The sequence below is a fragment of the Daphnia magna genome, linkage group LG6, assembly GCF_020631705.1.
Source record: "Daphnia magna isolate NIES linkage group LG6, ASM2063170v1.1, whole genome shotgun sequence".
Classification (NCBI taxonomy): domain Eukaryota; kingdom Metazoa; phylum Arthropoda; class Branchiopoda; order Diplostraca; family Daphniidae; genus Daphnia; species Daphnia magna.
Window position 1 is genome coordinate 9432862 of NC_059187.1, and position 26522 is coordinate 9459383.

Consider the following 26522-nt stretch of genomic DNA (forward strand, 5'->3'; position numbering starts at 1 on the left):
TACACAAGGAAACGAGAATTTGTATTGGATGAAAGTGAATAAGTGCTGCCATACACACACACGGTTAATGAACAGTAAAGATTTGGTTTTTTTTCTGTAGTTTTCAAAATGACGATTTTTTTTTCTTTTTCTTTACCACACCAAACGCTACTGGGCCTCAGAATGGTGGTTAACATACACAAGTGGTACGATATTGAGATATCAAATAGGGGAGGGAAGATGGGGAGCGCAATACGAAGGATTCATTTTATGTGGGAAAAAAGAAATAAAAAATAATTGGGGAGTAGGTGACGAAAGAACCAGACAACCCAGTGGCTTCTTCAACCTTTTCCCCATTTTGTTCTCCTTAGAATTTTTCTCTTTTAGAAAAAGAACATTGAACGTTTGGCCATTGAGTTTCTTAATTTTGAGACTAAACAATGAGAAGAATATAATGATAGCTACTGCGCATCCCTCGCTCTTGGTTAGATGCTTTAAACGATTACATGGCAGATTGACCAAAATCTTTTAAAAAAAGAGAAATTCGCTAAGTTAGGTTGGTGAAATTCAATTGGCGGCATAGGAAAAGATATCCAATCGGTTGAGCAAAAAAAAAATATATATTGCAGAAAAAAAGGGTGAACAAACAACTGGCTTCGATTTGAGCCTTTCTTGCCGTTCAAAAGGAATTGTGAGATTCGACCGAAAGAAGAGAAAACAAAAGGACTTTAGTTATCTTTCCCTCAAAATACTGTGCGTTTGCGGGAGAAAAGCAGACCGGGTAATAAGCATTCGAAGAATTGTCGCAACAACAAAAAATGGATCTCAGGTTTGACAGAAAACGACATCCACCCCCCTTCCCACAAAAATACCGTACGAACAGCAAATTGACATCCATCAGGTTATAAAGAGATAAGGTAGATAAAGAGGATCATTCAAGAAAAATGTCAAAAGCAGCGGCAAAATTCGAATAACAAAACAAAGCCACAAATTCTTTTGCCGACATGGTAATTTTCTTTCAAGATATGAGTTGATGAGAAGAATGGGTGGGGTAAACCAAAGCAATAAACGTCCAAAAAGCCAATTAATAAATATTTCAAAAAAAAATGTCAGGCTAAACGGAAATTACAGGTAAGTTGCTAGATTATTTGACAACGAACGCGTGTATAATGATGTAAGGGCAGTAACTAGAATTGATTCCGAAACGAATGATCATCTGAAATTAGAAACTCAAACGCAAAAAAGAACAAATAAACTGATCGACGATCACGAACAGTTGACGCTTCTGTGCCATTAGATATTAAATTGAGTCGTATCGCCTTAATTTGTGATTCTCTTTTTTTTTTTTTTTGTTTTTGTGGTACCTTCTGCTTTTTTTTTAAGCCTTAAAGTCCTCGATCTTACGAATTGCACAGCACAGCAACATGGAGAAGATCATTCCAAGGAGCTCAATGATACCAATGCCAATGCCTGTGCCAAACACGTAGGTGAAGTATTGCTCGAGCAAATTTTCCAGCTTAGATGCGCAACCCTAAAAAAATAAAATGAAAACAGGTAGTTGTAAAGTCAGCCTCATTAAGGAGAAAGTCTACAGTGTATACAACAAGACAGTTACGTACGTCGGTATAAACAATGCCTAGGGCGGACGCAGCGAAACCGAGCGAGCCGAGCTTGCGAGTAGTTTCACACGCATCCGAATCTGGATCAGCACAGCAAGACTTGGGCACGGAATACGTGGGTGACAAGGCGCTAATACCGATTTCCATTTGCGACTTCTCCCCAACACCATTGTAAGCCGAGTTGGCCCAGCTGGCGTAGCTCTCAGCACCGCAGCATTTCAGAGTTTTCTGAATCATGTCGAAGGTTTTGGTTGTCACGTCGTCCTTGCCATAGTCACGACGAACCGTGTCCCGCACGCTTTCTTGCACAAGTTTATTCAGTTCGGCGCGGTTCATGTAGGCCCAAACGCCGCCGGCAATTTCAGCCACAAGAATGATCATCAAGAAGACAAAGAACTGCAAGCGACGTATTATTAAGTGGCGTTTCTTCAAGTTTTGTTTTGTTAACGACATTTGACACTCACGGTTCCGAGCAAACATTGGCTTTCACGCAAAGCTCCGCAGCAGCCAAGAAATCCGATGACGGTCATCAACGCTCCGGCTGCCAACAGGATGTATGTTCCGGTGGCGTAATCTTGGGCACCTTTCGCCATAAAGACTACTGCTTGATCAAAAAGCAGCCAGATTGACAAGGCCAACACGCCAACTCCAGCCAACTGTCATCCATCAACAGGATGTGTCAAAAGATGAATAACAACAAAATACAAAGCGAAAAAGGAGGGGAAAAAAAAAAAAAAATACCAATAGTGAAATGGGTCGTATGTATGTCGGCGCAAAAATAATTGAGAAATAATTGCACTCAATCTAGCAATACGAAACTGACCCACACCCAAGCCTTACCCAATAACCGAATTACGGAGGCATTCGTCACTGCCTCCGAGTGAAACATCATTTCCGCAATACCACTTCCTACGCTGCCGGGTAAGTAAATCTCTCTTTTACCTTCCTTACATGTGTAAGCGAAATCAACCGATCGATGAATCCATGAATCCATCACCCCTCCCTTTCAACTGCATCATCCAACATACGGTGAAACTCTATCAGAGAGTGTATATCTATATACACCACTCCGGAAAACGGTGCCATGAAGGATGAAAGAGGACGAGAAAAGGGCGGAAAGGAAGAGGGAAAAAGAACTTGCACAAAGCTCTCTATTTTCTTATGTAAAAAAATCGATAATAGTCTGGTGATATGGTTTCAACCGTTCAACAGGCCACTTGATTCGATACTTCCTATCAATTATTGGACTAGCCTCGATGACGTACAATTTTGCCTTTCTCAAGGAATTTTCCTATCCCTTTTGTAAAACTACAATTACCTTTCACTACTCAAAAAGCAAGGCCGAAGCCTCAATGCAACTCCCAAAACCAAGCATGATGTTCTTCATCCTTGTGCTACAACCACCATCATTAAAAGCCAGCTTGCAAAGGCTGGCCTTGAAGCACCAGTGTAGCCTTCACAACAGGACATGTTTAATTCTAAATTTCCCTGGATTGCAGATTACCAAAATGACCTAACAAGTCACTTTAGCTTCGATGACTAATACAAAAATTTCACCAATGCCCTAAATAACATTGGAATTTGACAACATTTATCAATGAATGGAATATGGAAGTGTTCTTCAAAGAAACAAAAAATTTTGAAAATATTTGCTAGAATAGTTTAAAATTTACCTTGTCAAGTAAACTTCAATACTTATATGTAATGATAGAATTTGGCAAAAAATTACCCAGAAGATGAGGTTGACAATGAAGACGATCCACTTCAGTACTCCATAACAGCCACTCAACGCCATTCTTGATGAAGATTGATATTACTTGTTCGCACTTGTATAAACAGATAAACGGCAAACAAGCCAAAAAGTGTGCCTCTCGAGGTTCGAATCGAAAAACAATATGAAATCTGTTGAGAAGAAACTGTAAAATGCCGAACAGTTGTTTGCTGTCTGAAATTTCGTCACGCTCGGCCAGGAAGTCGACGCCCAAACATCAGCTCGGGCTGCAAGTTCTTTCTCATACGCACCGCCCCGAGTTTGCTCGAGTTACCACCTAGCGAGTGAGAGCATAAACTACATTTTTCGAACTGTTTTCCATTTTGTTTTCTTACGATAACTGTAATTTGTTTAGTAGTTTACCTGTCCAAGATGAAATTTTAAATAAAAGCATATTAACATCCCCTCTAAAGTAATAACTACCAGCTAAATCAATCTGAAATTCGGTCGAATTTAAGGCTTGGCATTTTCTACTGGAAAGATTGCGCACGGTAATCAAAGATCTAAGTTGCCATCTGTTGTGTACAATCTAAGCACGTGCATTCATACAGCTTTTCAGATAAAGCCAGCTACTTTATTGCCTTCACTTAAGAGTTAATTCTTTAAAAAATCTGTTATTGCATTAATTTGAAATTACATTTTTAAAAAATCATTTAGGTTTCGCTTCCAATCGGTTGAGCAAAATATATATATATATATTGCAGAAAAAAAGGGTGAACAAACAACTGGCTTCGATTTGAGCCTTTCTTGACGTTCAAAAGGAATTGTGAGATTCGACCGAAAGAAGGGAAAACAAAAGGACTTTATTTATCTTTCCCTCAAAATTCTGTGCGTTTGTGGGAGAAAAGCAGATCGGGTAATAAGCATTCGAAGAACAAAAAATGGATCTCAGGTTTGACAGAAAATGACATCCACCCCCCTTCCCACAAAAATACCGTACGAACAGCAAATTGACATCCATCAGGTTATAAAGAGATAAGGGTCGTATCAAGTAGCTGAGATTCTCAGCTTGGATCAGTAATTTCTACTGATCCAAGCGGAGAATTTGGAAAGACACTAGCAGACGCCTTTATGCAGAAAAGCAGACGAATAGTGCCAAATGCTGCATTATTTCAACATGGTCGCAGACTACTCGTCGATCCTTAGCGACTAATCGCACCGTCACTTTTTCTACTGAGGAAAGTCGATTCTTATCGACTAGTCTATAAGAGTCGACTTGTCCATTAGAGTGTGCCTTTTTGATAGCTAGTTTGTAATGATTATTGTAGGCCTATTAAATCGTTTGAATCTAGGGTTTAAATATAAAACCTTTGCAGAATACATTTATTTTAAATTCTTGTGTGTACTGTTGATGAACGCTTGTTTTTAAAGTTAAATTAAAAAAAGGTGATACTCTCACTTGATGCTGGACTAGTGATCCGTAGGATAAATTTACAAAAGTGGTACAGGAATATACATAACTGAAGTTTTATTTAATTAGAAACGTAAACAGTATTTGTAAATATATATTTTGATCTAATTTAATCTAGATTACGCGAAAAATTGCTCGCTAACCAATGGACCATGTGGTAATCGACTCTTATCGACTAGTCGATGCTTTCGGCTTCGAATCGATTTATTATTAATTTTAATTTTAATAACTCCAAATTCTGTTTATGAGAACTAAATCAATGAATATAACGTAAATTTTATTTCCTTGTATAAATGGTTGATTGATAAATTAATTAAAAAGGTTAATTAAAAGATAACCTAGCCCTAAGTTTCATATACCTTTGTAAAAACCGCGTAAAAAATGGCCGCCGTCATGCTCGTGGAGGATTGGTCAATAGACATTTACAAATTAAACATAAAAAACACGTTATAAATTTTTTTTTTCGCATCAAAGCATTCTTCGTGAAACAAGGATCATGAAAATATAAATATTTACTATGTTTATTAGTGTTAAATGGGCAAACGAAGAGCTCAAAGTCGTAACATGGAGCAGCGCCTGCTTCCATATTACATAGGATAGTGTAAAGGGATCATGTATTTAACCATTCTTCCCTTTACGGAATAATTAAATTAAAAGCGGTTTAAATAAATAAAAAGGAGACGGCTGATCCACAATGCAAATGTATTGGTTACTAAGTCTAAGCTACAGACATAAATAAATAGAGGTGTGACATACCAGTTGGAACAGTTGGGTAGCGTGAGCGGAAAATATTCACTTCACAAGTCAACTTAACTGAGCTTTACCGATACTGTTAAGTCACTAGAGAATAGATTAAGAATGAGCTGAAGAGTAACGAAGAAGAACTGGAAAACGACTGACTATGAGAGGAAAAGTCACGGTCTTTTATATGGAAAAGATGCGGCCGTGACCCGAATAAAGAAAACCATAGGGAAAGAAGGCTCCGTGCAAAAGCCACCCCCGACTGGAGTTGACAGTTCTGTCAACTCACTTAAGTCGAATTTTAGGGAGGTTAAGGGGTACCCATCCGCTCGGATGAGTCACGGAGGGGTGAGAAGAATTATAGTTTAAAGTTGTAAGATTTACGGTAGAAAGCGTGAATTTGAAGTATAAATTAGTATTTAATAGTCCTGTGTTAAAGCCACCCCCGAACTGTGGTGACAGTTCGGACAGGTCACTTAACTAGGATTTAAGTGAATAATTAGTAAAAATATTTCTAAACCTACGGTTATTTATGCATTGGGATCTTAATCTAAAAAAAGGTGGAATGTCTTGGCGCGTGCGGTGCAGGTGTATGAATATTCTAGACGTGGGAACAGGTAGGAAGATGTTTCGGAAGTTTTGTGGCTAGACGAGGGTGCTTCCGTGTTAGTCGGCTGATGTAAGAGCTTCGGGCGATGCAGGTGTCTTTTGGGGAGTCGATGGGAAAAAGGTCTATTCTGTTGCTGCTTGCAGTCTTATGGTAGGTTCAAGTGGAGGCTGTGTGACAAGGGATGCGGGGGAGATAAAGTGAAGAAGCCATGCTTGCAGAATGGGAATTCTGTTACATGACTCCCGGCCCGCTAAGATTACGTCCCGTAATCGGTCTAGTCAAACTTGAGTTTGCAGTAGAGGAGGTAGATATTGTTTCATGTCGATTGGTTCTGAAATGTCCATCACTTCTCGACGTCGGTTTCTTCTATGGGTGGTTTTGTTGAGATTTTTAAGTGTGCAGCAACAGCTCCATATCATCTTGAATACGCCAAACCAACGGAGGATTTTGAAGGCGATGGTGCTGATGATTGCTAGTCCAATGAAGAACATGATAATCTTGAATGTTTCCCACCAGCTCATATAGCTGGTTATTCCTGTTTTTTCTTCTGCTGTAACAATGATATTTCTCATTGCTGTTGATGAATTGATGCCTGTTTTCATGCTTTGTTCGGCCATTGCTGCAGCGAGATCTGCTATGATGTTCATGTGGCTTGTTGTTATACCATCGTAGGCAGGATTAGCCTGTGGTTCATAGTCGTGTGTATTATCGTCGTCGTAGCGGAAGGAAGTAGGCAGATCCCGTTCTGGTTGTAAAAGGGTTGCTTCGGCTTTCTTCCAAGTGTTGTTACGATAGACATGATGTCTTCCATTAAAGTTTACGTAATGGTCTCTCCAGTAGCATGGACTGTATGGGGCAAGTTCCCAGCCGTTTGTTGCGATGGTGAAGTTTTTGAATCGAGGTTGAGGTCCACAGCTTGTCGTTTCGGTAGTGAATGTTATTCTAATGGCTCTGCATTGCTTCAACAATACAGTTTCTCCTTGTGCTTGAAGATTCATGCATTCGGGAAGCTGTAAGATGCTGGCTGCTAGCCATCCGTCGTATTGAGCAGCTGAAGTTGCAAGAGCTCTTTTAGTCCGTACCAATTCGCATTGAGTGTTCCTCACGATTCTTAGAATATCATTTTCTTGTTCAGTCAGTTTGTCGCGTACAAACTGTACGTGTGCGGCCAAACCGACTTGAGTGTTGAGTATTTGTTCCAGGGCAGTTACTGTGTTATTTTTGCTGGTGTTTGATAGAGTTGTCGTTTCTCGTTGAGGAAGTTCGTAGTCGGATTCTTCGCTGTCGTCGTCGAGGTGGGGGATTGAGATGAACAAGTGCTCGTCTCCTATAACTGTGAAAGATTCGTTTTTGTGGCGACAGGCAGTTGTGAGGCATCTGCCTTCTGGTTTAATATGGAATGCCAATTGCTGTTTTTCGTCTTCGAGGCGAAAAGTTCCTGGAGTCGATGTTTTGATGAGAGCGCCTTCTCCACTGCTGACGAGTCTTGGAGTGTTGTCGAACGCGGTGGCTACTGTAATATCCCAAATGATCGTGAGATGATTGTGGGTGTGAACTCCGTCTGAAACATTTGCTTTTCCGAGAGGTGTTTCGATGATGTCATCGGCTCCTTGTCGAATGAGTCTAGTTTCTTCCATCATGCAATTAATTACATAAGGGGAGACGGTTGAGAACCAGCTTCCAATTGTGGGTGGATCTGGTGTGTGGGTCCATTTATCGTCAGCTAAATTCATTTGAATGTCGTTGCATCGTTTTGCCTTAGCCATAATTGTGCATTCAGCTAATGATGTTTCTAACGCAACTGTTTCTGGAACAATTATTTGTTGACCGAAGAAATCCGTTGTGATGTGATTGATTTTCATCCATTTTCCGCAGATTGATGCTTGGAATTTAATTCCAGCTCTTCTGTTTGTCCATAACATGTAGTCGACTTCTTTTTGCGTCGGTTTCAGCAATGACGGGCAATTCTCGTCATTTGTTCGTAAATGTTCTTTTGCTGATGGATTATCGCAGTTGCAGATTATAGTCTCGAATGCCAATGCAGTGATGCATAATATTGTTGTTAGCATGAAGTACAGCAACATTTTCTGAAGATAAACTTGAATAAGTTTGATGTTGCCGACTACATGATTGTATATGTTCGATGAAATACTATCCGTCATAAGAAATTTCTAGGAAGACGGATTTGATGGGAGGTATATAAAAAAATAAGTTAGAAGGAAGGATACAATGTAGGAATGGAAGGTAATTTACATTTTCAGAAAATTTAAAGTGATTTTTTTTTTTTTTTTTTCTTTTCTTGTTTTGTTAATTTTTTTGTTTTGTTTAGTTTTATTTTTGTCTTGTTTTGTTTGTTTTTAGTTTTTATTTATTATTTTTTTTTTTGTGTGTTGTGTTTTTGTTTTGTTTTGATATACAATATCTCGGAGGAATGTGGAAAAATGACAGAAAGTGAAAGGGAAATAGTGTACATAAATAAGTTGGATCGACCGCTAGGTGTCGTGGATGTGTAGTTTGAATGGAAAAATGCAGAAATATATGGGGACTTTTTTTTTTTTATTTTTTTTTGAATATCGCTTTACTACGCTTGATTTAATAAATATGAGTAAAACTTGGTAAGGGAAAAAACATTTTATGAATGATGAAGGAGAGAATAGTGGAGTTTGTACATATAGTGAAGTTGTATAAAGTGTGGGTGTTGAAATGATCGCTAGATGGGGTATGCGTGGTGTTTTTGGAAGAAACATAGGGACATACTTAGTTTATTAAATTTCGTTATTTTACTTTTATGTATGCTTTTTTCTTAAGGATAAATTATTTTTTTTTTGAAATAATATAATTTGGGAATAATTTTATGTATTTAATTGGAAAAAATATATATTTATTAGAAGAGAATGGAGAATGAAAAATTGATTTGGCAACGTTGGAGCTGTCAACGTCTGCTTTTGTTTGGCTTCTAGTCGCCATGTTTGTGCTGGTAGTCGGAGTTTATTAGGGAGTTGGGATAGGTAAGTTTGTATATGTGTTCCCTGCTAAGATTTCTTATATTTATAGTTTTTCAGTTATTTGTGGAGATTGAGGGTGTGGGTGTTCAAGGAGTATATCCAAAACGGTGAGTTCATTTGGTTTACTGTTATGTATTTCTTTGTTTGTGCATTTAAATTGTGTTTTTTTTTTTTTTTTTTTTTTGTATTTTTTTGAATTTCAGGTTTTGTGTTTTTTCGTTTGAATAGGGAGTATAAAAGGTATTTTGGTTTTGAATGTTTTTTCATTTGGTTTAATATGAAATTGCTTTATTTGTTTTAGTAGGTTTCAACAGTTCACCGCTAGATGGCAGTTACTGTTTTTTTCTCTTATCTTATTCAAGTAGAAAGGGAAAGTAAAGTTTTTCCCTTATAGTTTCTACAAGTTTGTTTATATTTACATATACATATACATATTGTTGTATGTTGTTATTGTTATATTTTATTTGTTTTATTTTATGTTATTTTTATTCCATTTTATTTTATTTTATTTATTTATCTTTTTCTTTTACTTTTTCCATTTAATTATGTATTTTTTTTGTTTGTTTGTTTTATAGAGTGAATTAATAAATAATAACTTCAGAATGTCAAAAATTATATTTGATTTTAAGGTCGAAAAGAACAAGACAAAAAAATTATGGGGAAAAAAAAATAATGCTCCTACTGCTGGAACAATTGCAAGCACAGGCTTACGATGCCCAGGAGTAGGCCCATTCCAATGCCGAATGACTTTAAGGTATCATTTTTTTCTTGGTTTTCGAACCAACGCTGACAAACAAGTTTCCTATTTAGGTCTGATGCCGTATCCCAGTCGTTTGGTTCCGTCGTGGAACCGAAACGGCTAGGTAAGGAAAAAATTTCCCTTTGGCATATCTGATGATTTCGCCTTTCTTTTCTTCTAGGATTTCGTCTTCTTTTTTGATTTAGCCAAAGCTTCCTCGTAAGCTTTGGCTACTTCTTCTTTCTCGGCGATGGCCTGTTTCTCCTGCTTTTCTTTTAGGCTACGCTCACCCCAAAGGAAAAAACGAATGTTTTTTTTTTTTTTTTTTGTTAGGGGAGAAAAATAAATAAAACAAATGAATAAATAAATAAAAATAATAAGGACGATCTAGTTTACTTACTCCCTACAGGCTGCTATATACACCGGGTCATCAGGATCTAGATCCTGATAACGCGGGTCTCCGAACGAGATGAGCTGCCAGGGGGTTTCCTGACGCGAATACGGTCTTACTAGAGATTCTTCGTAGTAGGAGTCCCAATCAGTGTTCCAATAAGAACCTATCTGATTGAGCTCCTCACTCGAGATTGACTCTTCGTCGAAAAAGTTGTTTTCCATTTTAGGAACAGAAAAATAGACTGGCTCTTTTTTTTGAGTGCTTGTTGCTTATATAGCCCTAGCTTTCCCTGGATTAGGCCACGTGTTGGTGGGCCTAAAAAAAAATAGCGTGGCTTGGGTTTTCATAATCATAAGATCTTCCTTTTTCTAATTTTTATTACTTTAGTTTTATTTAGTTTTGTTTCTAAAATTTTTTTTTTTTTTTTTTTTTTTTGTTTGCAAGAACATGTACGCGAGAACCAAGGGCTATAAATATTTACAGACTCTATTATTCCTCTATTAGCCTTTGAGGTTTCCTTACAATCCTTTTACTGCGTTCTTGTTGGACGGTAAAAGTGGGATCAGTTGTTACGATAGTAGGGTCAGGCTGGGAAGTTAGAAGAGTTATTTCTAAAGTGTCATTTTCTGTGTTGTCTTCGTTTAGACGTTCTGTGGCGATTGTATCGTCATTTGCCTGTTGCAGATCGCTATCTGTCTTTGAGAGTTGAGAAGTTTCCATATTACCCTCCGCTAGAGGTCTATTATCTCTGTTTTCTAGAGTTGTGTCACTCTCGAGATCTACCTCGTGCAAAAGATTTTCTTGTTCTTTTTCGATGTCTGGGCAAAATTCGTCTCGCCATATCATGCTGTCGAACATGGGACGGAGTCGGTTGACATGGACTCGTCTTGGCATGAAAGAGTTATCGGCGATGTCGACTGTTTTATTATCGTACAGTTTTATTACTCTGTATGGGCCTTTAAATTTCGAGACGAATTTTCTGCTTTCTCCTTGTGGAAGAACTTTGATATCTATCAATACTCTATCCCCTACTTTATATTCGTGCAATACTGCTCTTTTGTTATATTGCTCCCTTTGTTTTTCTCTTGCCTTTCGATTTTCTTCGCGAGCGACTTGAAAGCCTATTCTAAGTCGTTCTAGCATAAGGGTTGTATAATCTGTGGGAGAGTGTGTGGAAAGTGGTACAGCATCGAGAAAGTTGTGGATTGGGAGGTTGGGATCACGTCCATACAAAAGAAAAAATGGCGTTTCTAATGTTGATGAATGAACGGAATTACGATATGCAAAGCATACGTTTCCCATCATTTGTTCCCAATTTTCATGCTGTCCATCTTTTAATTCTTTTCTGAGCATTGTTGTTAACGTACGATTGAATCTTTCGGTTTGTCCGTTGCTAGCGGGATTATACGCTGTCGTTAACCGTTGATTAATTTCTAACGTTTTACATAAGTGGCGAAAAATTGACGATGTAAAATTCGTTCCTCTATCGGACACTATCGCTTTTGGTAGACCATGCCTTTGTACTATTAATTTCATGAAACAATCAGCTGTTGTGACAGCTGTTTGATCAGGGAGAGCTGCTATTTCTGTCCATTTCGAAAAATAATCAGTAATGACCATAATATATTTATTTCCATTTGTTGACGGTGGTGTGAAAGGACCCATAAAATCCATTCCCACCACGTCAAATGGTGCTTTTGCTAGCTCATGAGGGTGTAAGAAAGCGCGTAAAGTAGACTTTGTATTGGCTAAACAAGCCTCACACACTCTACAATACTCTTTGATGTCGGCCCTCATAGATGGCCAATAATAATTGTTTTTAACTTTAAGGTACGTTCTTTGATAGGCAAGATGGCCTGATAAAGGTTCATCGTGAAGTTCTTTCAATACTAATGGACGAAGGAAAAGAGGCAAGACTACCTGAAATTTTACTTCGTTTCTCTTTTTTGTTTTGGTGGAAAAATCTTTACGGTATAGCACACCGTCGATTACTTGATAAAATTCAATTTCTTTAACCCAATCAGGGTTATTAACTTGATGTTCCTCAGTTAATTCGCCGTTATCTAAGTAATTTCTAATGTGTATGCAAAGAGGATCTTCTGCTTGTTTTAGACAGATCTCTTTTTGTTTGCCTTTTTCCTGAATGACCGCGACTTTTATTCGAGATAAACAGTCTGCGTTTTGATGTACTCGTCCTGGTTTGTATTGTATTCTATAGTTGGTACTTGCTAGTTGTATTGCCCACCGACCTAGTCTCCCATTATTATCTTTTTGATTTTGTAGCCATTGAAGAGGACTATGGTCACTGATGACCAGAAAAGGTTCGTCAAGCAGGTAGTGGCGGAAAGATTTTATCGCAAAGATCACTGCGAGGGCTTCTTTTTCTACAGTAGCGTAATTTAATTCTGGTTTTCTGAGTTGTCTACTGGCATATGCAATGACTACTTCATTACCGTCTTGAATTTGAGATAATATCGCTCCAATTCCATAATTACATGCGTCAGTAAAAAGTAAAAATTGCTTACTAAAATCGGGATATGCCAGAATAGGCTTAGTTGTAAGGCATGTTCGGAGGGTCTCAAAAGCTACCTGATCTTCGTCAGTCCAAACGAAAGGTTCTTTTAAAGCTAATTTATGAGTTTTCTTTGTTAGTGGCTGGGCAATCGAACCAAATCCTTTAATAAAACGTCTATAGTATCCTGCTAGTCCCAAGAAAGATCTGATGTCGTCAGCTGACTTAGGAACTGGATAATTAAGAATCTTATCAATTTTTTCGGGATCTGGTGCGATGCCTTCTTTAGAAATGATATGGCCTAAATAATTTACTGAATGTTTAATAAACTGGCATTTTTTGAGTTTAAGTTTAAGGTTAGCGATTTTTAAAAGGTTGAATACTTCGCGTATGTCTTCTAAATGGGCTTCGAATGTGTCTGAAAAAATTATGACATCATCCAAATAAACTAATGCTTTCTTTCCTAAGACGTCTCTTAGAACGTAATTCATTGTTCTTTGAAATGTTGCCGGAGCGTTACACAATCCAAAAGCCATTCTTTTAAATTGGTATAAATTATTTTCTACGATAAATGCCGTTTTTTCTTTAGCTGAATCTTCTAGTTCTATCTGCCAGTAGCCAGATGCTAGGTCAAGAGTCGTAAAAAACTTTTTTCCGTGTAGTTGGTCGAGAGTGGTATCAATTCTTGGTAAAGGGAATGAATCTTTTACAGTGACGCTGTTTAATTTACGATAGTCTACGCAAAATCGTAAACTTCCGTCTTTCTTTTCTACGAGTACAACAGGTGCCGCCCAGGGAGAGGTAGATAACTCGGCGATGTCTTTATCCAACATCTCCTTAATTTGTCGTCTTAACTCTTCCTGATGCTTCCTTGCTGCTCGATAGGGTCTAAGTCTGATAGGGCCTCTTCCTTGGGTGTCTATACTATGCTTAATTAAACCGGTATATCCTAATTGAGAATCTGTTGTAGCGAAAATGTCTTTGAAATCGTTTAATAATTTAATTAAAGGTTTTTTATATTGAAATTCTACGTTAGAAATGTAAGTGTCGATTTGCGCTTGTTCTTCATTTGGCATTGTGTCATTTTCATCTTTTACGTCAATTTTTCCAATTAACTGACAAGCTGTTTCGACATTGCCCAATAAAATTCCACGCGGTAAATTAATGAGTTTACTTGAAATATTACGAATCAGCAAATTGTATTCCCCTTTATCATTTGTCTCGCCTAAAAATTGATCTACTGTAATTCCCTCCGGTAGCTCTTTGCTAGGAGTAAACAGAAACGTAAAGCCAGGAAGCAATTGATATTGTGACCTACTCATTCTGGCTCTAATGACCGTGCAAGTCAATGGGAACGTCGTCACCTTTTTGACTGAGGTCATTAAATTATTGCTTGAATACAGAGGTGCTCTTCCTGCTTTGTCTCTCGCCAAAAAAATAGTCTTAGTTCGCCCACATAGTACGAACTCATGTTTAAAAGCAGCGTCAACGCCTAAAATGCATGCTTCAGAAATTCCGCTTGTAATAATAAATTCTTGTTCAAGTATATATTCTCCATATTGGACAGGTAGCTTTACCTTCCCTAGGGTCTGTAATTTTCTATTCTGTACGTCAAATAAATCTGTGTCGGTCTCAGCACTGGCCAGTTGCATTTCCGACGGTAATAATCTATAAACTTTTTCGTGTAAAAGGCTTCTTGCAGCGCCTGTATCAAACAGCGCATCAAATTGAATCTTATCGATAAAAAGGGAAATACGGGGTGCTGAACTATTTTGAATAATTGTAATGTGAGAAATCTGCCGGGTTTTTCCATAAAAAGAGGTTTGCCTACCAACTGACCCAAAGCTGCAGTTGGTACCTAAGCGTTTCCCTGTCCATGAGATGGACCAGGAATAATAGGCTTTTGCTGCATTTGTCTATGGATGCATTCATTCGCTCTATGTCCTATCTGCTGACAAGAATAGCATTTGAGGGGTTGTCGCATATCTGTATTTTGTTCTCGATTGTTTCTACAATCCCTTTTTACGTGGCCTTTCATGCCACAAGCATGACAGGTAGTCAGATCTGACCGTGGGGAATATTGAGATGTGAAGAAGGGTCGGGGTGGAGGGTTATTAATCTGGTACCTGGTTGGAGGGTTGCTCACAAAATGGGGAGGTGGAGTATTGTAATTTTGTGGAGTATTGTAATTTTGTCTGTATTGATTGTAACCGTTGCTTGTTTGGTATGAATTTGCTTGTCTAATATTACTATTATTGGAAAATCTGGTTCTGTTACGATCACTGTCTTCTATCAATCGAGTCACTGCTTTTTCCAATCTTTCTACCTGGTCTGCGCTAGCAGGTCTCTGGGGGTTTCCATCTTTTTCAGGGACCTTTTGGGGATACCTGGTACCTGTCGCGAGGGCATTTATGGTTTCAGGTAGTTTCTCTATTGCTTTTAAAATCTCAATACTGGTGGAGTTGTTCTCTACTGCGTTAATAAATTCTCTTTTGTCTTTTTCTTCTTTTTCTCCATCCAGACGTAGAGCGTATTTATTGGTTTCAGCAACTAAGGCTTCGTATGTAGTGAAAGGTTTGTAGCGGACTTTGTTTCTAAGAGTTTTGTCTAACCCTTGAAGAAATTTTTGTCGCAGCATTTGGAGTCGTGTTGTTTCGTCAGTTTTTGTGTCATCTTCCCCCTTGGGGTATCCATGTTCAAAAATATTTTTGAGGCGGAAACCATAATCAAGAATAGCTTCGCCTGGATGTCGTTTTACTTCTTCAAGTTGGGTTTGGAAAAAGTCTTGATTTTCGTTTCCATGGAAACGTTCTTGTAGCAAGCCGTTTTACTTCTTTATAATCTTGAGTGACGCTTTCTAGGATATTTTGTAGGATATCATGAGCAGAGCCGGCCATTTTGGTCACCAACATATTCATTTTTTCTTTTTCGTTCCAGTTTGACATAGCGACAATATTTTCGAATAGTTTAATCCAGCGGTCAAAACGAGTTGATGGTCCTCCCGTAAAATTTTGCAGTTGGATGAGCATAGTTTGTGCGCGTTGTCCTTTTTGTAATTCTTGCAGATCTCCTATCGGAATGACATTTGTCACCAATGAATATTGAAGTGGATCCATTTTTATTGTTTGTTTTCTGTGGAATTGCTTGTTGTTTTCTGTTGGCGTCGATTGCGTGACGGGTGGCGCTGGCTGCTTTGTTTTGATTGAAGTTGCGTTAAGTCTCCGCGTGGTGGTGTATGTGGCGTTGTGTGGAATTTGCTGGCTGTCTCGTTTATCTGTAGTTGGTTTTGATTTGTCTCCGCCAGAGGGTGGTTGTGTGTATGCCTGCTGTGCTGTGAGAATGGGGCTGAGGCTTTCGCAGCTGCTTTGACTTCTACTGTGTTGTCGGATGATAACGTTGTCGTTAAGGTGCGCTGGTCTTCTCGTTTGATGAGGACTTTTAGCTGCTGTGCCGTGAATTGTACCGTGTTCAGTATTGCTTCCGGAAGATCCGCTAGGTTTTCCAGGTGTGAGAGGAGATTTAAAACTAGTTGGTGGGTTAGGTCTGGAACGGCTGCAAGGTTGACTAGGCGCCGTAGTAGGGATGGGAGTTGAAGAAAATCGTTGATGAATGTCGTTGAGTGAGCTGTGCAAATTTTTTCTACGAGGCCCAAGGATAGGTGACGGAGAATGCCGTGAGGGATTGGATGCTGTTTCTTCCTGCTGCTCTGCGTCTTCGTTGGAGTCAGCGTCTTGATGAAGTGAGTGTAACGATTGGCTTCGTTCAAAAATTTGAGGGTCGCTGTCTGATTTTTTAATGTATGCTCCGTGTAGTCCGTCAAGCGATCGACAAAGATTTTGATAATTGTTGCTGACAACGGCCGTAAGGGGCGTGTGTGGTCTAACGGTTGATTTAGAAGGGAGTGAATTTCGTCTAGCAAGGGCAATAGGTTGGGCAATGGTTTTAACGGTTTCGGGTTTGATAGTTGGGGATAATTGCTGATTGATTTTAATTGCGCAATCAGATAATTTTGTTCGTGAACCGGTAAAATTTGCTTGGATTGTAAGGCTTTCTTGAGTGCAAATAGGGCTAGCCGTAAATGTTCTACAGGTAATGGGGAATGCGGTTGGTAATTGACAGGGTGGGTTAATGACGGCGCGTGCTTCACATATATCTGTAGTATCGACGTGTTGATGTTCATTTAATGAACTAAGCAAAGTGCTGTCAAAATTAAAGTTGCTAGAATTAGGCGAGGGTAAAGGTTCCTGAATTTCAACTTTATTTATTTCAGTGGCTGTCGGCTGAATTGTAAAGGTTATCTTAGGGTCATAAACTACAGGTAGGGAGGAGGGGAGTTGTGGAGAGGAGCCCTGTAATAAAGCGCGTGGCGGTTTTTCACTGTCACTTTCAAAATCTGAAGTAGATGGGGACTGCCGAAGCCAGTCAATAGTGCGAGCAAGAAGTGAAGGACTATTACTAATAGATGTCTTAATATCTTGCCACTTAAAAGATTTTGGTTTCCTAATAGTTTTAGAATTTTTTAACCCAAGCTGTAATAACTTAACTGTTTTAAGGCTAACAGTTGAACGAGTGGGTCTCTTTTGGTGAAGAGATGGTTCAGATAAATCAAGATTTACTTTAGAGACAGGTACAGAGGTAAGATTATCAAAGGTGGGCAAAAAAGGTTCAGATCCGTGACGGACAGTACTCTTTATTGGTTTACTAAAAATTTTAGGCTTAGTACCCGTGTACAATGACATTGTGGATAAGTTCAAATACCGCTGCCACCAGATGTAAAGGGATCATGTATTTAACCATTCTTCCCTTTACGGAATAATTAAATTAAAAGCGGTTTAAATAAATAAAAAGGAGACGGCTGATCCACAATGCAAATGTATTGGTTACTAAGTCTAAGCTACAGACATAAATAAATAGAGGTGTGACATACCAGTTGGAACAGTTGGGTAGCGTGAGCGGAAAATATTCACTTCACAAGTCAACTTAACTGAGCTTTACCGATACTGTTAAGTCACTAGAGAATAGATTAAGAATGAGCTGAAGAGTAACGAAGAAGAACTGGAAAACGACTGACTATGAGAGGAAAAGTCACGGTCTTTTATATGGAAAAGATGCGGCCGTGACCCGAATAAAGAAAACCATAGGGAAAGAAGGCTCCGTGCAAAAGCCACCCCCGACTGGAGTTGACAGTTCTGTCAACTCACTTAAGTCGAATTTTAGGGAGGTTAAGGGGTACCCATCCGCTCGGATGAGTCACGGAGGGGTGAGAAGAATTATAGTTTAAAGTTGTAAGATTTACGGTAGAAAGCGTGAATTTGAAGTATAAATTAGTATTTAATAGTCCTGTGTTAAAGCCACCCCCGAACTGTGGTGACAGTTCGGACAGGTCACTTAACTAGGATTTAAGTGAATAATTAGTAAAAATATTTCTAAACCTACGGTTATTTATGCATTGGGATCTTAATCTAAAAAAAGGTGGAATGTCTTGGCGCGTGCGGTGCAGGTGTATGAATATTCTAGACGTGGGAACAGGTAGGAAGATGTTTCGGAAGTTTTGTGGCTAGACGAGGGTGCTTCCGTGTTAGTCGGCTGATGTAAGAGCTTCGGGCGATGCAGGTGTCTTTTGGGGAGTCGATGGGAAAAAGGTCTATTCTGTTGCTGCTTGCAGTCTTATGGTAGGTTCAAGTGGAGGCTGTGTGACAAGGGATGCGGGGGAGATAAAGTGAAGAAGCCATGCTTGCAGAATGGGAATTCTGTTACAATAGTCATGAAAGCAATTAAGGGAGACTGGAGTAAGCCGGGACGGTTTTCGTTTTCCCCCTATATCTCCCAAACTAATCATTAAATAAATTTATTATTTTGTTTTTATGTATTCCATACTGTTATGTACCCCCCATATTTTTTTTATAATTTAATAATAAACCATTTTCCCATATAAGACCTTTAAAGTTTTCTTAGATTTGTGGGAGGTGCCTATTTGGAGGGGTAAGTGAGGACACTAGGGTGGGTGGTGAGGGACGTTCTCCGTGTTCGCCTTAAAATTCATTAAAAAAATTTGTAAAAATTGAAATAGCGTCCCACTGCATAGACTCTATATGTTAATAAATGTTTCAATTTGATTATTGTGTTAATACAAATTTTTTCTTAAAAAAACCCTTATTACAAGATAGGTGGGGGTTGGGCTTATTGTAATCGATTAATATGCTGAATAATCGATTGCTTGTTATCATTGTAAGGAATAGTAATGGCGTCATGAGCTCGGTGATGAGTGATGGGCTTGAAGGCCAAACCCGCCCACTAATATCCCATTTTAGTCAAAAACAGCTGTTCCGATTTCCCGATAAAGACTATTTTTTTAAAACGTTAATATTATCTACAGTAATTGATCGAAAATTATAATTTTTGTTTTGAATGATGAAGAAATGATTAAGCTTCATTTCCATATTAAATTTACATGCCATTTGCGATTATTTTTTTCTAGAAACATTAAATGGCGGAGACAAAATTAACTAAAAAAAAAACGTTTTTTTAGTTTTGTTAATAACTGATACAGTTATTGACAAAACTCAACCAAATTTCATGCCAAAGTATATTGTATGTAGGCCTATCTAAATAACATACTAAAAAAATTTTTAATTTTATTAAAATCTACTATTTTTCCCCCCACTGTCCCTCTTGACCCGGTGTCCCGGCATACTCCAGTCTCCCCTACTGCCTTGTACATTAAGGGGCTATCGTAAGGAACGTGGTTTGTGGCGGTCATCAGACGAATAAAGGAGCCATGAAATTATTAAAAGTCACTGCTCAAGATCCAACTTCTGTCAAATCATACTTTCTTCATCCAATGGAGCCTGCTATTAAGATTTGGTGTTTTTTCGACGTGCCGCATTTGCTCAAGTGCGTTCGCAATCATCTATTGACTCACCGCCGTTGTCAGGTAAAGAACAATTAATTTCCTTCTTGTATGTTACACATATTACAATTTAAAAAATGCCTTGTAAATAGTATGCGTCGGAAATAGTAGACGTCTACAACAAGGAGAAGAACAACGGCCTGCGGATGTGTTTCCGACTAACAGAAGGTCATCTCAATCCAAATAACTGGCAAAAAATGACTGTTAGTAAAGCTGCCCAGTTGTTTTCCAGACACGTAGCCATGGCATTCAAGCATTACCGGGAAAAACCTGAAACTGCAATAGATTTTAAATGTAAAAAACATTATTTGAAATTAAATTTATAACAAATTCAATAAACCTTCATTTTTAGATACCGCTCCAACTGAACGAATGACCCTATTATTGAATGACGTTTTCGACATTCTAAACGGTCGATTTCCTAAAGAGGGAATAAGCAAAACATCTTGGCCGAAGAAGAAAGATAAGTTACAGAAGATGTTACTTATCCTTAACATAACTGAAGAGATAGCAAATGATCCGGGTCGTGACCGACATCAATTGCAGGACATCAAAGTCATGTCCGACACTAGTCTGGTTGCCTGGAGACTAGTCATCCATAGTGCCATTGGTTTGGTTGAGGAACTTTCTTCAGCAGGATTAAACGTGGTGTTGACTGGACGGTTCAATCAAGATCCTATAGAGGTAAATATCAATGTTTTTGTTATTCAATATGTCAATAATAAAGTAATACTTTGTAGAATTTCTTCGGAATAGTAAGGTCAATTGACGACCATCCAACAGCACATTCTTGGCTCCATATCTTCAGAATACTTTCCCTCTACAATCCTACGAAAGTTGCAATCTGGAATGCGAATGTTGACGGGAGGGACGCGGGAGAGGTTTTGGTCGCCTACAAACAATGCCTGATAAACAAGTTTCGTGATTGTGAAACAAAAGCAAAAGAGATAAAGAAGGATCTCAAAGACAGTCTACAGAAGGAATTGCTTTTACGTTACACCAACGACATACCTGATTGAAAATCAGATGCAACACGAGATCAGCTAGTGTACGATCTCTGCGGATACATTATTCGCACACGCTATGAAGTCTGTGTAACTTGTGAAGCCTGCAATTACCTGATGGAAACGGAAGAATCAGAAATGGAGGATTTTCTACCAGCTAAGTATACTTACCAAAAAAGTTATGGTTCATTAAAATATGCTACCGTTGCAATGTTTAAAACATTTCGTGCTGTTGAGGATGTGATAGATTGCCATTTTAACTCAGCAGATCACATCTTTGTTCGTGAAAGCTTTGAAGAAGTCCTGTCAAAGATTAAGAAAATTAGTCTTATACCTATTTCATGTGATCTACATCCAGGTACACTGCCTTACCTTATCATGGAATATGTCCAAATAAGATTTCATTTTGAAGTAACCCGGTATAAAAATCTAAACTTGTAAAAATTTCAAGCTGCAATTATTAACCATAAGAAGCTGTCCACCGTTATGTAAACCTACACCAAATAAGTTAAGATTAAAACATGGGAAAATTACACATAGAAAACCAATTTTATTGTAATTGCAAAAAAAAATGTGTGTTAGGATTGATTAGCCTACTTACCGATACAACTCCCTCTGATTAGGAACTTTTAACGTTTGTTTTAATTATCTGGAAATAACAAACTTGTTTGTATCAGAAGTAATATTCGTCTGCAAGACTTGTAATGACATTTTTATTTCTTCGTTTTCCCTATGTAGTACAACACGTTATCCGCTAGAGGCACTAAGATCAGGTGTAGTTTTGGGGTCAGTAGGCATACGGCTAAAATGATAGGAGACAACGAACCAGTGCTCATTATCTGTGCCTAAAAGCTCTAGTCTACATAGACTAAGAAAAAGTGAGAAGAGGCTTCAAGAATTTGCTGAGACAATGTGATCCAAACCATCTAGTCGAAATTTTCACTCAGACCAGCTGAGACAAGATGAGGTCTCAGCTACTTGATACGACCAAGGTAGATAAAGAGGATCATTCAAGAAAAATGTCAAAAGCAGCGGCAAAATTCGAATAACAAAACAAAGCCACAAATTCTTTTGCCGACATGGTAATTTTCTTTCAAGATATGAGTTGATGAGAAGAATGTGTGGGGTAAACCAAAGCAATAAACGTCCAAAAAGCCAATTAATAAATATTTCAAAAAAAATTTTCAGGCTAAACGGAAATTACAGGTAAGTTGCTAGATTATTTGACAACGAACGCGTGTATAATGATGTAAGGGCAGTAACTAGAATTGATTCCGAAACGAATGATCATCTGAAATTAGAAACTCAAACGCAAAAAAGAACAAATAAACTGATCGACGATCACGAACAGTTGATATCGCCTTAATTTGTGATTCTCTTTTTTTTTTTTTTTTTTGTGGCACCTTCTGCTTTTTTTTTTAAGCCTTAAAATCCTAGATCTTACGAATTGCACAGCACAGCAACATGGAGAAGATCATTCCAAGGAGCTCAATGATACCAATGCCAGGTTTATTCAGGTCGGCGCGGTTCATGTGCTCATTGTTCGGTTCATGCTCAATGATACCAAAGCCAATGCCTGTGCCTGTGGCAAACACGTAGGTGAAGTATTGCTGGAGCAAAGCTTCCAGCTTAGGTGCGCAACCCTAAAAAAATAAAATGAAAACAGGAAGTTAGTTGTAAAGTCAGCCTCATTAAGTAGAAAGTCTACAGTGTATACAACAAGACAGTTACGTACGTCGGTATAAACAATGCCTAGGGCGGACGCAGCGAAACCGAGCGAGCCGAGCTTGCGAGTAGTTTCACACAAATCCGTATCTGGATCAGCACAGCAAGATTTGGGCACGGAATACGTGGGTGACAATGCGCTAATACCGATTTCCATTTGCGACTTCTCATCAACACCATTGTAAGCCGAGTTGGCCCAGCTGGCGTAGCTCTCAGCACCGCAGCATTTCAGAGTTCTCTGAATCATGTCGAAGGTTTTGGTTGTCACGTCGTCCTTGCCATAGTCACGACGAACCGCGTGCCGCATTCTTTCTTGCACAAGTTTATTCAGGTCGGCGCGATTCAGGTGCTCATTGTTCGGTTCATGCTCAATGATACCAATGCCAATGCCTGTGGCAGACACGTAGGTCAAGTATTGCTGGAGCAAAGCTTCCAGCTTAGGTGCACAACCCTAAAAAAATAAAATTAAAACAGGAAGTTAGTTGTAAAGTCAGCCTCATTAAGGAGAAAGTCTACAGTGTATACAACAAGACAGTTACGTACGTCGGTATAAACAATGCCTAGGGCGGACGCAGCGAAACCGAGCGAGCCGAGCTTGCGAGTAGTTTCACACACATCCGAATCTGGATCAGCACAGCAAGACTTGGGCACGGAATACGTGGGTGACAAGGCGCTAATACCGATTTCCATTTGCGACTTCTCACCAACACCATTGTAAGCCGAGTTGGCCCAGCTGGCGTAGCTCTCAGCACCGCAGCATTTCAGAGTTCTCTGAATCATGTCGAAGGTTTTGGTTGTCACGTCGTCCTTTCCATAGTCACGATGAACCGCGTGCCGCACGCTTTCTTGCACAAGTTTATTCAGGTCGGCGCGATTCATGTGCTTATTGTTCAGTTCATGCTCAATGATACCAATGCCAATGCCTGTGGCAAACACGTAGGTGAAGTATTGCTGGAGCAAAGCTTCCAGCTTAGGTGCGCAACCCTAAAAAAATAAAATGAAAACAGGAAGTTAGTTGTAAAGTCAGCCTCATTAAGTAGAAAGTCTACAGTGTATACAACAAGACAGTTACGTACGTCGGTATAAACAATGCCTAGGGCGGACGCAGCGAAACCGAGCGAGCCGAGCTTGCGAGTAGTTTCACACAAATCCGTATCTGGATCAGCACAGCAAGATTTGGGCACGGAATACGTGGGTGACAATGCGCTAATACCGATTTCCATTTGCGACTTCTCATCAACACCATTGTAAGCCGAGTTGGCCCAGCTGGCGTAGCTCTCAGCACCGCAGCATTTCAGAGTTCTCTGAATCATGTCGAAAATTTTGGTTGTCACGTCGTCCTTGCCATAGTCACGACGAACCGTGTGCCGCACGCTTTCTTGCACAAGTTTATTCAGGTCGGCGCGGTTCATGTTGGCCCAAACGCCGCCGGCAATTTCAGCCACAAGAATGATCATCAAGAAGACAAAGTTCTGCAAGCGACGTATTATTAAGTGGCGTTTCTTCAAGTTTTGTTTTGTTAACGACATTTGACACTCACGGTTCCGAGCAAACATTGGTTTTTACGCAAAGCTCCGCGGCAGCCAAGAAATCTGATGACGGTCATCAACGTTCCGGCTGCCAATGTTCCGGTGGCGTAATCTTGGGCACCTTTCGCCATAAAGACTACTGCTTGATCAAAAAGCAGCCAGATTGACAAGGCCAACACGCCAACTCCAGCCAACTGTCATCCATCAACAGGATGTGTCAAAAGATGAATAACAACAAAATACAAAGCGAAAAAGGAGGGGAAAAAAAAATAAAATAAAATACCAATAGTGAAATGGGTCGTATGTATGTCGGCGCAAAAATAATTGAGAAATAATTGAATTCAATCTAGCAATACGAAACTGACCCACACCCAAGCCTTACCCAATAACCGAATTACGGAGGCATTCGTCACTGCCTCCGAGTGAAACATCATTTCCGCAAAAGACCAGTTTCGGATGCTGCGTTGCCAAATTTAAAAAAATCCAGGGGGGTTTCGATTGCAGGGGGAGATAGGAAAAAAGGGGGTTTTTGATTTATTTATCCTAGTAATACTTTTCCAATTCAGGAAATGTTCTAGAATACTACACTTTAAAGACATTCTGCGTCATCTCTAGTCTTTATAAATAATTAATCATCCCTAGTTTATCCATGAAAATTAATTCAAGTAAAAGGCTAGGGATGCTGTTTATTATTTTTTGCGTTTCTAGTGTCAAGAAAATATGTAAACATGGGTGATTCAAATGTGGATATGGGGATAATGGATAAACTAGGGATGATTAATTATTTATAAAGACTGGAGAAGACGCAGAATGTCTTAAAGCAGATTACCAAAATGGCCTAACAAGTCACTTTAGCTTCGATGACTAATACAAAAATTTCACCAATGCCCTAAATAACATTGGAATTTGACAACATTTATCAATGAATGGAATATGGAACTGTTCTTCAAAGAAACAAAAAATTTTGAAAATATTATTAAAATTTACCTTGTCAAGTTAACTTCAATACTTATATGTAGTGATAGAATTTGGCAAAAAATTACCCCGAAGATGAAGTTGACAATAAAGACTGAAGACTGAAGTGGATCCTTCAGTACTCCTTAACAGCCACTCAACGCCATTCTTGATGAAGATTGATATTACTTGTTCGCACTTGTATAAACAGATAAACGGCAAACAATCCAAAAAGTGTGCCTCTCGAGGTTCGAATCGAAAAACAATATGAAATCTGTTGAGAAGAAACTGTAAAATGCCGAACAGTTATTTGCTGTCTGAAGTTTCGTCACGCTCGGCCAGGAAGTCGACGCCCAAACATCAGCTCGGGCTGCAAGTTCTTTCTCATACGCACCGCCCCGAGTTTGCTCGAGTTACCACCTAGCGGGTGAGAGAATAGAGCAGTAAAACATCCTACGTTGCACGTTCTCCACAAATGCAAAAATCTCATTTGTGTCCAAGTTGGTCTGCTGCGGCTGCAGCGTCTTATGGAGAAACCAACTTCTTCATGCTAAAAAATAAGTTTTCATAAATATAATCAAGATTTTCCCCCTTTTCTTCCTAGCAGTGGGTAGGGCTCGGACCCGGTTCGCGAAAACCCGGTTTACCCGCGGTTCGTCGCCAAAAAAAGTCGCCCATGAGCGATCCGGGCAGTCTATTTGCCAAAGTGGGTAGGCTGGGCGGATTTGATAGGCCAACCGGGTATACCCACCGTCATCTTGGAAAATGGCGGCTTGCAAAGCCCCAAGTTAAATTAAAAGGGAGGGTAGCAAAAAAAAATTTTTTGTGGCGGGAAATTCAAAGGGCGTCACTGGATTTCAGGGGAAAACTCGGGTAATCGGGTAGGAAATCGGGGATAACTGGGTTTTGAATCCGGGTAATGGAAACGGTTTTCGAAATTGTGTTACCCACATGGTACCCGGGTAGGTAGTGGGCACAAAGTCTTAGGAACCGTTACCCACCGGATCCAATTTTTTTTTCGAGAAGACCTACCCATTCGCCCAAATACCTACCCATTGGACACGGGGCCGAGCCCCCTAGCAGTGGGTACCCTATTCATTTTTTCACTTCCCAATTTTTTTTTCTAGCCCTAGTTCCATCTGGTTTATTTTTATTTAGCTATTGTTTGTGAATGGTTTGTTGTTCATCCCCTCGTAGCAGACGAATTTCTGGCAGCAAACGAAATTCTTCGGCTAAAAGAGACGAGCAACTTACAAACAAAAATAAAATAAAAATAAAGTAGATAGAACTGGAGCTAGAAAAAAAAATTGGGAAATGAAAAGATGAATAGGGTACCCACTGCTAGGAAGAAAAGGGGGAAATCTAAATTATTGTTATGAAAACTTAATTTTTAACGTGAAGAAGATGGTTTCTCCATAAGGCGCTGCAGCCGCAGCAGACCATGGTTGTAGATATAATGGTTCCCACTGTCTGTGTTATAAGGTCCCATAAGGCAGCTGATTTTTTTGTGATCTTTGGTTACTGCGACAGCCCCGCGACCTGGTGTTGGAAGGGTGGAAGCTTACACTGAAACAACACAGAAATTTTCTAAGTCCCTCGTAAACAAATCAGAGCTATGC

The 26522-nt window shown here is 39.2% G+C and overlaps 1 protein-coding gene and 4 long non-coding RNA genes across 11 annotated transcripts in view; 3 read left to right on the forward strand and 2 right to left on the reverse strand.

Annotated features, from left to right (window-relative positions):
* On the reverse strand, positions 1-25312 carry LOC116924215. The gene is given in 7 exon segments (XM_045175518.1): positions 1-1449; positions 22278-22338; positions 22431-22871; positions 22964-23404; positions 23497-23892; positions 23961-24143; positions 24993-25312. Coding segments are annotated over 7 exon segments (1692 nt in total). The 5' UTR covers positions 25071-25312; the 3' UTR covers positions 1-1357.
* The window catches only part of LOC116924213, a 104019-nt gene that overhangs the window by 9199 nt on the left and 68298 nt on the right, over positions 1-26522 (reverse strand). The window lies entirely within an intron of this gene.
* On the forward strand, positions 9066-9665 carry LOC116922641. Of its 2 annotated transcripts, none has more exons than XR_006648352.1 (3): positions 9066-9243; positions 9340-9376; positions 9438-9665. It is a non-coding gene; the product is annotated as an uncharacterized LOC116922641 (long non-coding RNA). The 2 variants fall into 2 exon arrangements; XR_004394123.2 differs by having other exon boundaries at positions 9441-9665.
* LOC123473906 lies at positions 9788-10282 on the forward strand. The gene is made up of 3 exons (XR_006648357.1): positions 9788-9890; positions 9947-9999; positions 10057-10282. It is a non-coding gene; the product is annotated as an uncharacterized LOC123473906 (long non-coding RNA).
* On the forward strand, positions 15727-20810 carry LOC123473905. Its single transcript, XR_006648356.1, has 2 exons — positions 15727-16520; positions 19481-20810. It is a non-coding gene; the product is annotated as an uncharacterized LOC123473905 (long non-coding RNA).